General features: G+C 47.2%; 1 protein-coding gene across 1 annotated transcript in view; it reads right to left on the bottom strand.

Annotated features, from left to right (window-relative positions):
- RUFY1 (RUN and FYVE domain containing 1) overlaps nucleotides 1-13,805 on the bottom strand; it is a 66,144-nt gene extending 52,339 nt beyond the window's left edge. Inside the window, exons 1-3 of the mRNA XM_047731739.1 lie at nucleotides 13,508-13,805; nucleotides 3,825-3,998; nucleotides 1,674-1,791 (exon numbers count right to left, since the gene is read on the bottom strand). Of these exons, the coding sequence (XP_047587695.1) occupies nucleotides 1,674-1,791; nucleotides 3,825-3,998; nucleotides 13,508-13,781 (566 nt within the window). The 5' untranslated portion in view covers nucleotides 13,782-13,805. The remainder of the gene's footprint in view (nucleotides 1-1,673; nucleotides 1,792-3,824; nucleotides 3,999-13,507) is intronic.
- Nucleotides 13,806-16,084: the final 2,279 nt, after the last annotated feature.

The raw sequence follows: 16,084 nt of genomic DNA, 5'->3' as shown, positions 1-16,084 counted from the left end.
CACCTTCTGTGGGCTAGGCTCAAGGGCTGAACTAGGGACAGGGACGGAGGCTTCAATTTCACCTTGAGAAGACCGCATGGCGCTCTGCAGCAATGGAGGTAATGGGACTTAGAGGCTTCTAGAATCCCACAGACCTGTGTTCCCTTCCTGGCTCCACCACTCCCTCGCCAAGGGGCCTTGGGCAGGTTACTTGGCTGCTCAACCGTGCTCAACAGCTTTCCTGGAGGCTTTGTTGTGGGGAATTCAATGAGATCCTGAAATGTCCTTAGCACAATGCCTGGCACACGGCAGGCCCCTGGTAAATGCTGGCGATTATTATCATCTGAAAACGGAAGAGGCTGCCTCCCCAGGAGAAGCATCTGAGGCTGGACAGTGGTGTCCCCCTGGGGGAGACTGCACAGTGCTCGTTTGCATGGGCCTAGGGATCTCTAGGTCCCCTTTTATTTTTTTTTTTTAATTTTTAAAATTTTTTTTTTCTTCAAAGATTTTATTCATCTATTTGACAGAGAGAGATCACAAGTAGACAGAGAGGCAGGCAGAGAGAGAGAGAGAGAGAGAGAGGGAAGCAGGCTCCCTGCCGAGCAGAGAGCCCGATGCGGGCCTCGATCCCAGGACCCTGAGATCATGACCTGAGCCGAAGGCAGCGGCCCAACCCACTGAGCCACCCAGGCGCCCTCTAGGTCCCCTTTTAAATGCAGACTTCATGATGATGCCTCGTTTGTATTCTGTCAAGTTTTTAAATTTTGAGCCTATGCATGGGGATCCCAAGAGCCAACCCAGATATGGTAAATGATTTGTCTCACCTTTTCACAAATGTCCCATATCCCAGAAGCTAAAATCTGGCCTGAACTATATTCTGAAAACTGCCCAGATGCATCCAAAACTCAGATTCTAGGGGCCTGATGATGACCCTTTTACTTTTGTAACTGCTTCTCAGGTAACAATATCTTTTCTCCCTCTCTCTCTCTCTTTTAAAGTAATCTCTATGCCTAACATGGGGCTGGAATTCATGACCTGAGATCAAGAGTTGCGTGTTCTCCTGACTGAGCCAGCCAGCTGCCTCACAACACATTTTCAAACTACATGACCTAAGTGTGACCTAAAGGAATCATGGTCCCCATCTTAAAGATAAGCAAACTGAGGCTTAGGGAGGGACAAATCTTGCTCAGCATCTTGAGGATAACGAGCAGCAGAGCTGAGACTAAAGTTTAAATGGAGTGTGGCTCATATTACAATTTGTTTGAAATTAGAAAAAGTTTTAACAGCAAGGAATTGAGAAATGGGTAAATATGAGGGAGTTGGGGTTTTTTTTTTTTTTTTTTTTTTAACATTAAATCAGGGTGCCTGGGTGGCTCAGTGGGTTAAAGCCTCTGCCTTCGGCTCAGGTCATGGTCTCAGGGTCCTAGGATCGAGCCCCGCATCAGGCTCTCTGCTCGGGAGCGAGCCTGCTTCCCTTCCTCTCTCTCTGCCTACTTGTGATCTCTGTCTGTCAAATAAATAACAAATAAAATCTTAAAAAAAAAAAAAAAACAAACATTAAATCAGTGTTAGCTACTTCTCACTCACTTTAATTCTGGCAGGTTTCTGTCAAATAAATAACAAATAAAATCTTAAAAAAAAAAAGAAAAAAACCCAAATAAACATTAAATCAGTGTTAGCTACTTCTCACTCACTTTAATTCTGGCAGGTTTCTGACGCTAGTGGCTATATCCGATGCTTCTGGGCAAAGTTTCTCCACCAGCTCCAAAGGACCGAAGAAAGATTTATTTTGGCCAATAAAACTCTTCTTAACTAAAAGGGAAAACAAAAGTGTTACTCATAAGAGCGGGTTGCAAAATGTCCTCAGGCGCCCACAGTCTCTCTCCCAAAAGCCAAATGGACAATGCACACAGCTCTACTGCTTAACCCTGATTTAGTCCTGGGTACTCAGAGATGCTAGGTAACAAACGAGCTCTCCCCTCCTCTGGTGACAGGGTTTCTGTGATACCCTGACTATATATGCTTACTCCAAGTATTTATTGCCCATGAAATCAAACAAACAAACAAGCAAATAAATAAGTTTACACACACACATGAGATATATATATATACAGTAGAAATCCTTCCCCTTTCTCCCTCCCACCTGATGTCAACATCAATGCTGGATTTCAAATCTCACCACCATCCCTCATCTGAATTGTTGCCAATAAGCTGCTAATGGGTCTCCTTACTCCTAAGAGGGACACCTTGTCACCCTCCTCCCCCTCACAATCTCTTCACACACATGGAAATTCTTTTAAAGGGGTGCCTGGGTAGCTCAGTTGGTTAAGTGCCGGCCTTCAGCTCAGGTCATGATCTCGATCGAGCTGGGATCGAGCCCCGTGTCAGACTCCCTGCTCAGAGAGGAGCCTGTTTCTCCCTATCCCTCTGCTGCTCCTCCTAATTGTGTTCTCTGTCAAATAAATTAAATCTTAAAAAAAAAAAAAAGGAAGTTCTTTTAAAAATGTTAAGTCAGGCCATGTTTTTACCTTTGCTTAAAATCCTCCAGATACACCTACAATACAATCCATCTCCTCACGTGACCTGCAAAAGCCTACATGACCCAACCTTCTCCTGCCCCCCAATCCATTTCCCTGACCTCATCTCCTCCCACTCTCACTCTGAGCCCACTGGCATCTTCCTCAAACCAAGCCTCGTCTCACCTGGGGCTTCTGCCTACCTGTTTCTTCCCCCACCAAGGAATGCTCTTGCCCCAAATCTTGGCACAGCTAACTCTTTCTCCTTTAGGTCTCAGCTCACAGTTCACCTCCCCAGTAAGACCTCACCTCTCACTCTAGCTGAAATGCTTGCTACTTCCTTGAATTTGTGGCATTTTGTAATTTCGTTTCTGCGTTCATCGTCTGTCTGGTCCCCTAGACCTGTGCAGTCCCCTAGAGTCACTGGGTACTGTGTGCTCTTGAGCACCTGAAATGTAGCCAGTGCAACTGAGATGTGGTATAAAACACCTGGTGGGTTTTTAAGCCTTAGTAGAATAAAGAAGAATGTAAAATACCTCATCAATAAGGCTTTTAATCACTGATTATGTGTCAAAAATCATAATATTTTGGATATACTGGGGTCAATAAAATGTGTTCTAAAAATTAATTTCACCTGTTTCTTTTTACTTTTTCCTTTTTTTTTTAAAAGATTTTATTTGTTTATTTGACAGAGAGAGATCACACGTAGACAGAGAGGCAGGCAGAGAGAGAGAGAGGGAAGCAGGCTCCCCGCTGAGCAGAGAGCCCGACGCGGGACTCGATCCCAGGACCCTGAGATCATGACCTGAGCCGAAGGCAGCGGCTTAACCCACTGAGCCACCCAGGCGCCCTCTTTTTTTTTTTATTTAACAAAGATTTTTATTTATTTATTTGACAGACAAAGATCACAAGTAGACAGAGATCACAAGTAGGCAGAGAGGCAGGCAGAGAGAGAGAGAGGAGGAAGCAGGCTCCCCGCTGAGCAGAGCACCCGATGCGGGGCTCGATCCCAGGACCCCGAGATCATGACCTGAGCAGAAGGCAGAGGCTTTAACCCACTGAGCAACCCAGGCGCCCCGTCCTTTTTTTTTTTTTTTTTTTTAACGTGGCTACCAAAACACTAAAAATTGCACAAGTACCTTGCGTGGCATTTCTCCTGGCCAGTGCCGCTCTCCAGGTCGGGTCTGGCGTGCTGGGACACCCCCCACCCCGTCTGTTTTGCACCCCGCCGTTACCCCAGCACCTAGAACAAGGCTAGGCACTGATGAATACATGTGGAGCAAACAGCTGGCCCGAACTCCCCCGCCCCGAAGGCCCCCTCAAGCTCACCTTTCAGCCCGTGTTTGAGGCAGTGCTCCATCACTACGAAGAACTGCTGCAAGGGGGCATGGTCCGCATCCAGGCTGCGGCCCAGGCTCAGGGCGGACTGCAGCAAGACTTTGACGCTGAGTTTCATCATGTGCATCAAGTTGGCACGCTCCTCCATCATCTGGCACCTGGAAGCTGTAGGGGCACAAACAAGGACAGCCTCGTCAGTGGACTGAGGGTGGTCCGGGGTGAGGAGGTTGGAAGATCGGCCTGGCGCGGGGCCAGGCGATCAGCTCCGAGCGCGGACGTGTGGCTGGACGGATAACTGGACTTCGTAGTCAACCGGCCTCTGAACCCAGGAGGTCACGGCTGCACCTGTGCAGCCTTACGCCGGTCAGTCTCGGGAGACCTCTCCCAGGCGGCTCCGCGCGTTGCCAGGGCGACGGCGCTACTAAGACTTGTCGCGATTGGCGTTTTCCACACGCAGTATTCCATTTTCGACCAATGGAAGGGGGAATACTCCAGGAAGCCCCGCCCCCAAGTGTTCCTCCCCTGGACATTCCGATTGGACGGATTCAGTCAGAGGCCACGCCCACGAAGCTCACGGGCGCCATTTTGCATTCTCGGCGCGGGTGGCCCTGTCCTGCGCCTCCCTAGACGGCTGTCTGAGCCTGTTCCTTTGTCCGACGGTGTCAATCCAAGTGCGTTTGGGAAAGCCTCTGCCCCTGAGCTCCAGACTCAGATTCTCACTGCCTAGCTTTAGCCCACAGTGGGTGGGCAATACGAGTTCGACGCTTTTTTGTGGTATGTGAAACCGCTACAATCAGAACTCAGCTACGTTTCCATTTCAATTCCTATTAACGCTGTCTCGGTTTCGAGAGTAAAAAGTTTGTGGGCCGTCGGTATCAGATACCCATGACAAATGTTTGCCATGTGTCCCCCTCATGCCCAGAAAGCTGCCAGCCTAGAAATTAAAAACGCATACTCCACGCGATTAACCGCGTCCTGGCGGAAAAAACCACCCCGCGCACGCCCCTCCGCACCCGCCCAACAGCTAGTCTGAAACATTGGCCGGCCAGACGGTGGTGGGGGTGGGGTGGGGATCGTAGTGGCTTCATGTTTATTGTCTCCTTGGATTCTGTGAATCCTTGCTGAATGCAATGATCTGTATATTCCGTATAAATTAATATTGATACTAATCCTTTGCTTATAGCTGTTTGATTTCACGGTCATTCATTGATACGACCATAAAGATAGTTTAAAAGAGGGCACACAGGGAGAGCTGAATCGAGAAGTAATGTATTATGGCTGAATTGATAATAAAGTTACTAAGTAAACATTACTGAGACCTGAGACAGCCGGGGCTAAAAATTCTAAAAAGTCTCAGACACCCACAAAGACAGCTACTGGGAAAGAAAAGTCGGTGGGAACATTTCATCAGAGGAAAATGGGTTGATTAAAGGGGTGGGGGCGGTATAATTATTTTTAAATTTAGAGAGAATCCTATATATTAAATGTGTAAATTTGAAAGCATTAATGAGCGGGAGGATCGGCAAAGAAAAGAAAAATTGTAAAAGCCTCATCACGAGAGGGAGAAACCCTAAGCGGACCAATAAAGACAGATGCAATTTGCGAAGATTGCTCAAGAAGCCACCACGCCCAGGTTTGCAAACCACCGCTCTACTCCTCGGAATGCAGAGCCAGGATTATGCGAAGCCAGGATTGCGCAGCGCCCGGCAAGCCCAAATGTTTGCGGGAGATGCGTTTCTAGCCCCCGAGGTTTCACGCTCTGAAACAGGTTTCAACCAACTCTATTTTCACCTCTTTATGTACTTTCTAATTAAGTTCCTTCCAGCTCATATCTTATGTCCCCGCAAGAGCCTGCGGGCCAGGCGTCCCCTGATGGGAACCAAACTACCATATGGATTGTCCTGAGCCAGCAAGACTCCGTGTATGACTGACCCCAAGACAAGGATGGACGCGGCCTTTACTGCCCACAGGACTGTACCCACCGACCTCTACCCCCACATTTTCCTTACAGAAATCTAGAGTATTTTCAGCACTTTGTAGCCCACCTTTGAGATGCTACTCCCCCTCACTGCAGTAAATTCGTTTCTTGGCTCACCCCGCCAGGTGCTCTTGCATTTCTGCGGCCTGGTTACAGATTTACTCCCTATCCCACATCTTTCTCTTGATGTGCCTGATGACGGAGCAGAAGGCAAGCTGAGGACAGGACACAAGCTCATACCCTGCCCCCAGCAGGCTACCCGCCCCCCCCCCCCAAAGGGGTTTGTGCGGCATTCCTCAGACACTCCTGGCTGCCCTAAAACTAAGGAAAGGGAAAAACAAATGGTTAACTGATAAAGATCACAGTCCTTTATAGGACTGGGGTCTTCGATCAGTTTACCACTGTCCTAGAGATTTACAAGGCAAAAGCATCCTGTTACTAATAGCCTAATATCCAGAGACCCAAAGACTCAATTTCCTGGAGCCCTAACATCACCCTCTCCTCCGTGGCAATGTGGGAAACAAAGGCAAAAGGGAATGTAAATATAATTAAATTTCCTCATTACCTGTAGCCCCACTGACAAACACTAGAGGCAGGCACAGTCTAATTAACTTGTCCGGGGAACTCCCAACTGTCTCAACACCAAAGCTTTCCTAGAGGGAAAAGCAACCTTAGTTTGACAATAGCAAGGCCTGCAGTATCCTGAGTCGTCTTTAGCATATGGAAGTCCTTTTGGACACCTCCCTTTGTCCTTATCTCCCCCAGCTCCCACGGACGTATCAGCCACTCTGCACAGCCCCAGGGCCGCAGCTCTTTCAGCCTACCTGTCCTGTCCCGTGAAAAATCACCTTTTTGCACTAAAGGCATCTCAAGAATTCTTTCGTGGCTGTTGGCTCCAGGCCCCACCAACTACGCTACTCAGAACCACATCACACCCACTTGGGATCCAGGGAGTCCCACACAGCCAAGTGGAGATTAAGCCTCCTTTGATGATTCAAGTCACCCAAGACATGAATGCCTTCCGACCTCTTGTTGCTTTATTGTACTTAGTTCAGGAAACCTGGTCTTGAGGGAGGGGGACGACGGTTTCTAGCTCTCTGCTGGCTAGCCTGAATTCAGAAAATTAAACACTTTTTTCTCCCACAGATATATAATCAATCAGCCTATCTCAATACTCCTCCCTGAGATGCACCATTAACTTGAAGGATGTGTTCCATAAATTAGATGGGCTCTAATAAATTATAGCTCCATGTTTTTTAAGAAAATGGATTTGAAGTATACATAAACTAAATCCTTTTGTCAAAAAATACTGCGTTGGCAAAGGTATAATGAAATAAGCAACACTCAGTGTCGCCAACTGTTCTGAGTGTTCTGGGTTAAACAGGGTAGCTACTGAAAGAATTACAAGTATAATTTCCATTTGATAAGTCTCGGTAAAGGCTTTTTGGGGGGAACATTTTGAGGCTGGGAAATTAATATGATTGGGTAGCATCTTTTTGAAAGTCAGGTGATTTTCATTTGTTTTAAACAAAAATAAAGGAACAAAAAATAATTTTTGACAATAGATCAATGTGACTTGGGGCATATAACTTGGAAGGGATTCAAAAGCTTGACAATGTTACTAAAACAAAACTATCCATTTCTATTTCCTGTTTATAATAACCAGGATTCTCAGGGCTCACATCTATTAAAAAAAAAAAAAAAACAACCAAAAAATGGGAATAAAATTGATGCTGAGTCCCATCATATTTTATCTGTAAATCATATATGTTCATCTCTGGATATATGCTAATGAAAAAAATCAAAGCAGCCCATTAAGAGAAACAATAACAAGAAAAGTTTATAGTATTTATGTATAAAAGTTATATCCTTATGTCAACTTTGTATTTCTTATTTTAATGATAATTCATTCCACAAGAAAAATATTTTATAAAGTAGAGCTTTAGTTACAAAAAATGTTTATTGAATTTTACTTTTTTTTCCCTAAGAGGTATGACAGGATGATAAATAAAATTTTTTTTTTAAAAGATTTTATTTGGGCGCCTGGGTGGCTCAGTGGGTTAAGCCGCTGCCTTCGGCTCAGGTCATGATCTCAGGGTCCTGGGATCGAGGCCCGCATCGGGCTCTCTGCTCAGCAGGGAGCCTGCTTCCCTCTCTCTCTCTCTCTCTGCCTGCCTCTCCGTCTGCTTGTGATCTCTCTCTGTCAAATAAATAAATAAAATCTTTAAAAAAAAATAAATAAATTAAAAGATTTTATTTATTTATTTGACAGAGAGATCACAAGTAGGCAGAGAGGCAGGCAGAGAGAGAGGAGGAAGCAGGCTCCCTGCCGAGCAGAGAGCCCGATGTGGCGCCCAAAATTTTTTTAAATAATAAAAAATTTTAAAACATACAGAAGTGGAATAGAAATTCAAGTTCAAGGAGTAAAAGGGAAAATGTACAGTTTTCAGGGGCGCCTGGCTGGCTCAGTTGGTAGAGCATGCGACTGGATCTTGGGCTTGGTTTGAGTCGCACGCTGGGTGTAGAGATTACTCAAAAGAAAAATCTTTTTTTTTTTTTTAAAGGTTTTATTTTTATTTAGTTGACAGAGAGAGATCACAAGCAGGCAGAGAGGCAGGCAGAGAGAGAGGAGGAAGCAGGCTCCCTGCTGAGCAGAGAGCCCGATGTGGGGCTCGATCCCAGGACCTTGAGATCATGACCTGAGCTGAAGGCAGAGGCTTAACCCACTGAGCCACCCAGGCGCCCTCAAAAGAAAAATCTTTAAAAAAAAAAAAAAAAAAAGTAAAGTTTTCAGGGGCACCTGGCTGGCTCAGTGGGTTAAAGCCTTGCCTTCGGCTCAAGGTCAGGATCCCAGGGTCCTGGGATGGAGCTCCGCATGGAGCCCCACAACGGGCTCTCTGCTAGGCGGGGAGCCTGCTCCCTTCCTCTCTCTCTCTGCCTGCCTCTCTGCGTACTTGTGATCTCTGTCTGTCAAATAAATAAAATCTTAAAAAAAAAGTAAAGTTTTCAAATAACTTATTTATATTTAAGATGGATGGTAGTACTTATCAAATCATTTAGGTATTTACATACCACTTAAAGAATGATGTAATGCTTTTATTTTAAAAAGCTAATATTTACAGTATACCAGAAAACAAACTTTAAAATTATGAATTAATTAATCTTAAAAGATTAAAATTAATTAATCTTAAAAGCTGATGACTTCTTGTAGGGGGTCATGTGAGGAAAAACATGAAGACTAGTGTTTCAGGTCACCAGAGGTGGGTGGCAGTGGCTTCTGTTGATGTAGGAAAGAGGTTGGGGTTCAGAGCCAATGGCCAGGAAAGAATTCCTGATCCATCTTTGATGCAAAATGGTGGTTTTATTAAAACATGGGAACAGGACCCATGGGCACTGGGGTTATCTACACTTTTAAGTTGGGAGGGGATTAGGGATAGTGTAAGTTTGTAAGGAATTTTAGAAGCAAGGTTTCCAGGACCTTGAGTGGGCTAGCTTGTTTTTGGGAAAAGGTCATTCATTTATTTTTCTTTTTAAATTTTTATTTATTTATTTGACAGAGAGAGATCACAAGCAGGCAGAGAGGCAGGCAGAGAGAGAGGAGGAAGCAGGCTCCCCGCCGAGCAGAGAGCCGGATGCGGGGCTCGATCCCAGGACCCTGAGATCATGACCCGAGCCGAAGGCAGCGGCTTAACCCACTGAGCCACCCAGGCGCCCCAGGAAAAGGTCATTTATTACCATCTAATAAAACCTTAGTCATGAGACTTTTCAGATGTATATCATGGGCTATATGCTTGGGGGGGATGATTGCCAACACGTATCTTGGGTGGGGCTGGGGAGCGGGTAGAGATAAACAAAGCTTCCAAAGGAATTTTTATATTTTAAAGTAGACTTACAGGACACGGGGTTGGGTTAAGACTGTCTTTTGTCCTTAGCCAGAGTATCAACATTGAGACAGCAGAGTTCCTAGAAGAACGTCACTGGGCCTGTTTCAAGGACTTGTCTATGGGCTTCAGGTAGTAAGGAAATTTAATTTTTCTTTTGCCTTTGTTCCCCACATCACTATCACTGTTCCTGGGTACATGGCTGTGTTCTGCAGTCATCCCACCCATCCCTCTGCTCCATGACTCACCCGTTCCCATCCATGCTCAATTTAGAGAGCAATGGAATGGATCTTCGAGCCATTCCATCTCTCAAGTTTACTGGCTTTGTGACTTTGGCCAAGCTATTCACCTCTCTAAGCTTCATTAATAATAGTTCAGCATGGGGCGCCTGGGTGGCATAGTCGTTAAGCGTCTGCCTTCGGCTCAGGTCAAGATCCCGGGGTCGTGGGATCGAGTCCTGCATTAGGCTCCCTGCTCAGCGGGGAACCTGCTTCTCCCTCTCCTCCCCACTTGCGCTCTCTCTCACATCTCTCTCTCAAATAAACACGATCTTAAAAAAAAATAATAGCCCAGCACATCAGCACACACACAGGACATCACCAAGTTCTATACTTCCTAAATTGCCAAACAAATGGTCTGTTCAGGGATTTAAATCTTGACTGTTATGCAGGGGCCAGGCCTGGAACAGAAATGAGGGCTATTGTGGGAGGACAAGCTGGAGGGGACCGGGGTCCCATGAACATCCAGGGAGTAACCCCACTGAGTACCACCCTCTGGTGAGAGGAATGCTGGTCAACGGTGTCAGACGCAGAGTTTTCAGAAGCTGGATGTCTGGATTTCTATGTAAAGCCTGCTCACTAGCTTAAAAAAAAAAAAAATTGCTTTATTTTTTATGTTATTTTTTTTAAAGATTTTATTTATTTATTTGACAGAGAGAAATCACAAGTAAGCAGAGAGGCAGGCAGAGAGAGAGGAGGAAGCAGGCTCCCCGCTGAGCAGAAAGCCCGATGCGGGGCTCGAACCCAGGACCTGGGATCATGACCTGAGCCGAAGGCAGCGGCTTAACCCACTGAGCCACCCAGGCGCCCCTTTATGTTATTTTTTTTTTAAAGATTTTATTTATTTGTCAGAAAGAGACAGAGTATGCATGAGCAAGAGGAGCAGCAGGCAGAGGGAGAAGCAGGCTCTCCGCTGAGCAGGGAGCCTGATGCGGGACTCGATCCCAAGACCCTGGGATCATGACCTAAGCCAAAAGCAGACGCTTAACCATCTGAGCTGCCCAGGTGTCCCAAAATTTGTTTTAATGCTTTATACTGTGCAGCATCTAAAATGCAACGACCAGGAGCACCGGGGTGGCTCAGTTGATTGACCGGCTGCCTTCAGCTCAGGTCATGATCCTGGAACCCAGTATTGAGTCCCGAGTTGGGCTCCCGGCTCCACAGGGAGTCTGCTTCTTCCTCTGACCTTCTCCCCTCTCATGCTCACTCTCTCTCTCTCTCTCTCAAATAAATTAATAAAATCTTTAAAAAAAGAAAATTATATAAAATGCAATGACCAGACACAAGCAGCTCACAGCTTGTTGTCACCTCTATATATAGAGGTATAGAGAGTGAGTACACAGGATGGGGAGTGGGCCATAGTGTTTTTTGTTGTTGTTGTTGGGTTCTTATTTACAGAGGAGTAAGGAGATTCTTGATAAATCTGAGTTTTAGTTTTGAGTAGCCCCTTGGTGTCTTGAAGGATCTTACAATACGATATTCCCCTCTGTGGACGAGGAGGAAAACTTTAACACTTTCCTGTCAGGAATTTTCACTTAGCATCTCAGGGGCTAACATGAGTTCAGCAACATAACTGGGAAAACATTACTGTGGTTCATTGTGAAACGAGCTGCACCGGCTGTGGAGGGCCACTTGGACACATGGAGAATAAAGTTTCCCATGGAAGAAGAACAGAGAAAGGCGTAACACATACCCCCTGTCCGATGGGAAGGAAATATATATCTGAGTATCTAAAATGGGAGAATGCTCTTGGGATGCCTGGGTGGCTCAGTCGTTAAGCCTCTGCCTCCAGCTCAGGTCCTGATCCTCCTGGGATCGAGCCCTGCATCGGGCTCCCTTCTCGGTGGGAAGCTCGCTTCTCGCTCTCCCAATCCCCTTGCTTGTGTTCCCTCTCTCAGTGTATCTCTATCAAATAAATAAAATCTTAAAACAAAACAAAAACCAACGAAGATAACAAGGATAAAGTGTGAAGCACCTCTGAGTACCCAGGTGACCACCTGGATCAAAGCCTGCACTGATGCACAGCAGGAAGCCAGTCCTGCTACCACCCAGGGTTATTCTGAAGGTTAAATGAATTAACGCAGGCACAGATCTAAGACTAATACCTGGCATCTAGTAAGTCAACAAATATTTATTATTAATTATTCTGTGCTGGGTGCTATTTTAGGCACTGGCATGGCATTTTTCAGTGAACAGCTAACATTATTTGCTTGCTACACAATCTCAGAGGCCTCTACTTCACCCTATGCCTTGACTTTTGGGACTTGCCGCCAATGGCTGGTTTGCAATCAAACACCCACAGGTGTGTGCAAAGGCAGTGAACCAGTGGGAACTAGAATCCTGTGTGAACAGGCTGCCTCATTACCTGCTAGTCCTACTTGTCACTGCCAAAATCTCAAAACAAGTCCCTGTGTAAACCTTTCTCCACTCGCTACTCCATCTTCACCCCCGAAACGCTCACAATTCACAATGCTGCGTCTGTGAGGACTTCTAGGCAGCAAAGATACCGGTGAGTAGGAGGGAATGAAGAAACTTCAAAGACACATTATGGTTCTTAGCACTACAGTCTTCCATCACCTCTGCCCCACAGCACTCTATGAAGACAGAACTGAATTTTTCATTTTTTTTTGAGACGTTATTTATTTGACACAGAGAGAGAGAGACTCCGAGAGAGGGAATACAAGGAGGAGAAGTGGGAGAGGGAGAAGCAGGCTTCCCGCGGAGTAGGGAGTCTGATGCAGGGCTGGATCCCAGGAGACTGGGATCATGACCTTAGCCCAAAGGCAGGCAGAAGATTAAGGACTGAGCCACCCAGGCGCCCCGGAATTTTAAATTTTAACATTTGAACATCACATGCGTGTTGTGGCTACTCTATTGGCGAGCACAGCTCTCAATATCCGGCTTTACAGGGCTTTCCAAGTCACACTCTTAATATCATCATTTAGTATTTCCATTATTTCCATTCTTCTAACATGCTGAAACTCTATTCCGGGTAACAAGGGCTGGAAAGAACTATAAGAGCTCACAGGTGAATCAAAAAACTACTGCACAGCCTGAGAAACGCGGTGACTGGCGCCCCTCACCCAAAAGACTTGGCGGCTCCGCTCACCTGGAACCACCGCCTCCTGACTTCCACCTCGGAGCTTGCACTCCTGGGTGGGCAGGGGCAGCCTAGGCGCGAGCCGACCTGGCATCTGGAGATTCGCGGCAGACAACGGAATTGCATTCAGTTCTTGAGGACTTTTAAACTCGTACCTTTACTTCGAGTCCCCCACCGGGGCGTTGTCTGGGGCACCCAATTACAAGGGTCTGCTAGGGGAGCCGCCCCAATCTCAGCCCGTGCAAACCCGCGCATTTATCCTGACTCGGCTTGCACGGCAGGACGAAAAGCACACGAGTACGGACGCGTGCTAACAGGTTTGTTAACAACTGGTCTGACAGGCTGCGGAGGTTCGACGCCCTCGCCAGCAGGGCTCCCACCGCCAAACGGCCACCTGTCTCGCGGGCGCGCGCGGGGCGTGCCCGGCCGCAGCCTACCTGCACGCGCCGCGCCGTCCGTGCCGCTGTCCGCGCCGCCCAGCCCCGCGGCCGCGCGCAGCGCGCTCCCGCAACTCGCCGACAGGTTGCCGGTGGCCTTTCGCGCCAGGGTCAGGATGGGCGCCGACCAGCCCTCCGGCCCGGTCCGCGGCTTGGCCGCGCTGCGCAGTTCGCCAGGGCTAGGCACCTGGCTCCGGTCCACGATCTCGAACTCTTCTCCCGACTCCGGTCCCGGCTCCCGCCCCGCCGGGCAGCCGTCTTCCCCGTCGGCCATGTTGGCCGCGTCACGTGGCCGCGACGGGCGGAGGACTCGGCGCGGGCGGGCGCGCGGGTGGGCGGCGGGTTCGGCGCGGGCGGGCATAGATTTTTTTTTTTTTTTTTTCTGTTCGCGAAGTCCTCCCTTCCTCTCACCACTCTATCCCCTCCTTTCTTTAGCCTCCAAAAGGTTCAGGAAAGTCATAACAACAAATCATAGCATAAGACACACCCATATTCCCACCAGTAGGGAAGACTCATGTCCAGAAAATTACTCTTGCCCCCGCCCCCAACCGGGGTTGCCCTCAGCCTGGCTTGGAACACAGCCCCCTCCGCTTTAGTTTCGTCGTGACTCAATTTCCTCTTTCTGATTTTCATTTCATGATGTGCTTTTTCTACTTCGCCACTTTCCGGCAGCGCGCTTCAGAGCAAGCACTAGAAGGGCGGCTGAGGGAACTGAGACAGGCGAGGCAGAAATCAGGATTTAAAAAAATAATTTAATTTATTTTAATTAATTTACTTTTTACTTAAAGATTTTATTTATTTATTTGACAGAGATCACAAGTTGGCAGAGCAGCAGGCAGAGAGAGAGGGGGAAGCAGACTCCCTGCTGAGCAGAGAGCCTGATGTGGGGCTTGATCCCTGGACCCTGAGATCATGACCTGAGCCCAAGGCAGAGGCTTAACCCAGGGGGCCACCCAGGCGCCCCAGAAGTTTTTTTTATTAAAACAAAAAACCCTACAGACATGACAGGTTGGCAGGACTGGGAATCAGAAGTTCCGGATTCTATAAATGTTAAGTTAAATGGGGATGATAAGGGAGCCTACTGCATGAGGAAGTTAGATTTTGCAGGACGCAGCGCATGGCAGACGTTAGCAACGTGAGGACTGTTACTGCCACGGGTCATTTCCACTGGGCACGGTCCACTTTGCAGGCAAGCACTGCCCCTCTGTTTCCTCACTTGGAAAAGAACGGAATCTGACTAACTGGAAGCTCACATTTCATTTGCATTCGACACTTCGGTTGCAAAGTGCCACCAGGGTCCTCATCGAACTAGGAGAACTGTTGTGTTTGGCTCCCAGAGCGTTTAAATAAAAAAAAAAAAAAAAAAAAAAAAAAGTTGCTGCAGATATTTAGAAATCGGAAGATTTGGCATGAAAATATAGATTTTTGGCCCTCTTCAAAGAGTGGAAGCTTTGGCAACTCAGAGTCTGTTCCGTGGTGTCAACAAATTGGTGAAGTGGGCAATGGCGGTCCCTTTAGAAGCTCCCTCTAAAAGCTGTCTCCACTCCACTCGATGTTTATGAACCGTCTGTCCTTGAAGGCCAGTTGTTTTCTATGGGGAGAGTGGAGTGCAGAGGTAGTAGGGGAGCTGTGGGATGGTGTTTGAGCTGTCACCGTGATGGAGGGGTTTGTTGCCAGTCTCTACTGAAATGCGGTGAGCAGGGGAGTTAGATGCCCTGAAATTACCAAGCAGCCGACCCAGATCTTTCATGACTTTTCAGTGCCATTGGACATTCTTGTAGGTGACGAGCTCATTTGTAATGGCCAGAGCCTGGATCATATTCCACTTTGCATAGAAACATAAACTCCTTTTAGAAAAATAGTTTTTTAAAAAAACTATATTTGAGAGAGAGAGAGAACAAACGGGGAAGGGGCAGAGGGAGAGGGAAAAGTAGGCTCCCTGCTGAGCAGGGAGCCCGAGGTGGGGCTCTATCTATCCTAAGACCCCAGGATCATGACCTGAGCCAAATGCAGATGCTGACCCGACTGAGCCACCCAGGTGCCCCAGAAAAATAGTTTTAACATTATATCAGACTAGGTTTTGCTGCAGTAACAAAGAACCCCCCCCCCCCCCCCCCCCCGCCAATCTCAGTGGTTTAATTTATTGAAAGTTTGCTTCTCATCATCCTCCTCTTGGGGACCCAGGCCATCGCGGGTTCTATCATTTGGAGCAGAATTTTGCATCACCACTAAGTGCCACAACCCTGATGTGATGATGTTCACTTATATACATTTCTTTCTTTCTTTCTTTTTAAATATTGTATTTATTTATTTGTCAGAGAGAGAGAGAACACAAGCGGTGGGAGCAGCAGGCAGAGGAGGAAGCAGGCTCCTTGCTGAGCAAAAAGCCTGATGTGGGACTCAATCCCAGGATCTGGGGATCATGACCTGAGCAAAAGGCAGATGTTTAACCGAATGAGCCATCCAGGCATCCCCACTTATGTACTTTTCACTGGCCAAAGCAAGTGCCTGCTCCTTTAACTTTGAGAGAGTTCAAAAGTTCAATCCTACCAGTGTCTGGAAAGGAGAGCAGGGAAT

Source organism: Lutra lutra, chromosome 5 (genome assembly GCF_902655055.1).
Source record: "Lutra lutra chromosome 5, mLutLut1.2, whole genome shotgun sequence".
Classification (NCBI taxonomy): domain Eukaryota; kingdom Metazoa; phylum Chordata; class Mammalia; order Carnivora; family Mustelidae; genus Lutra; species Lutra lutra.
Note: the sequence above shows the minus strand (reverse complement) of the source record. Positions and strands in the feature narration are given on the sequence as shown.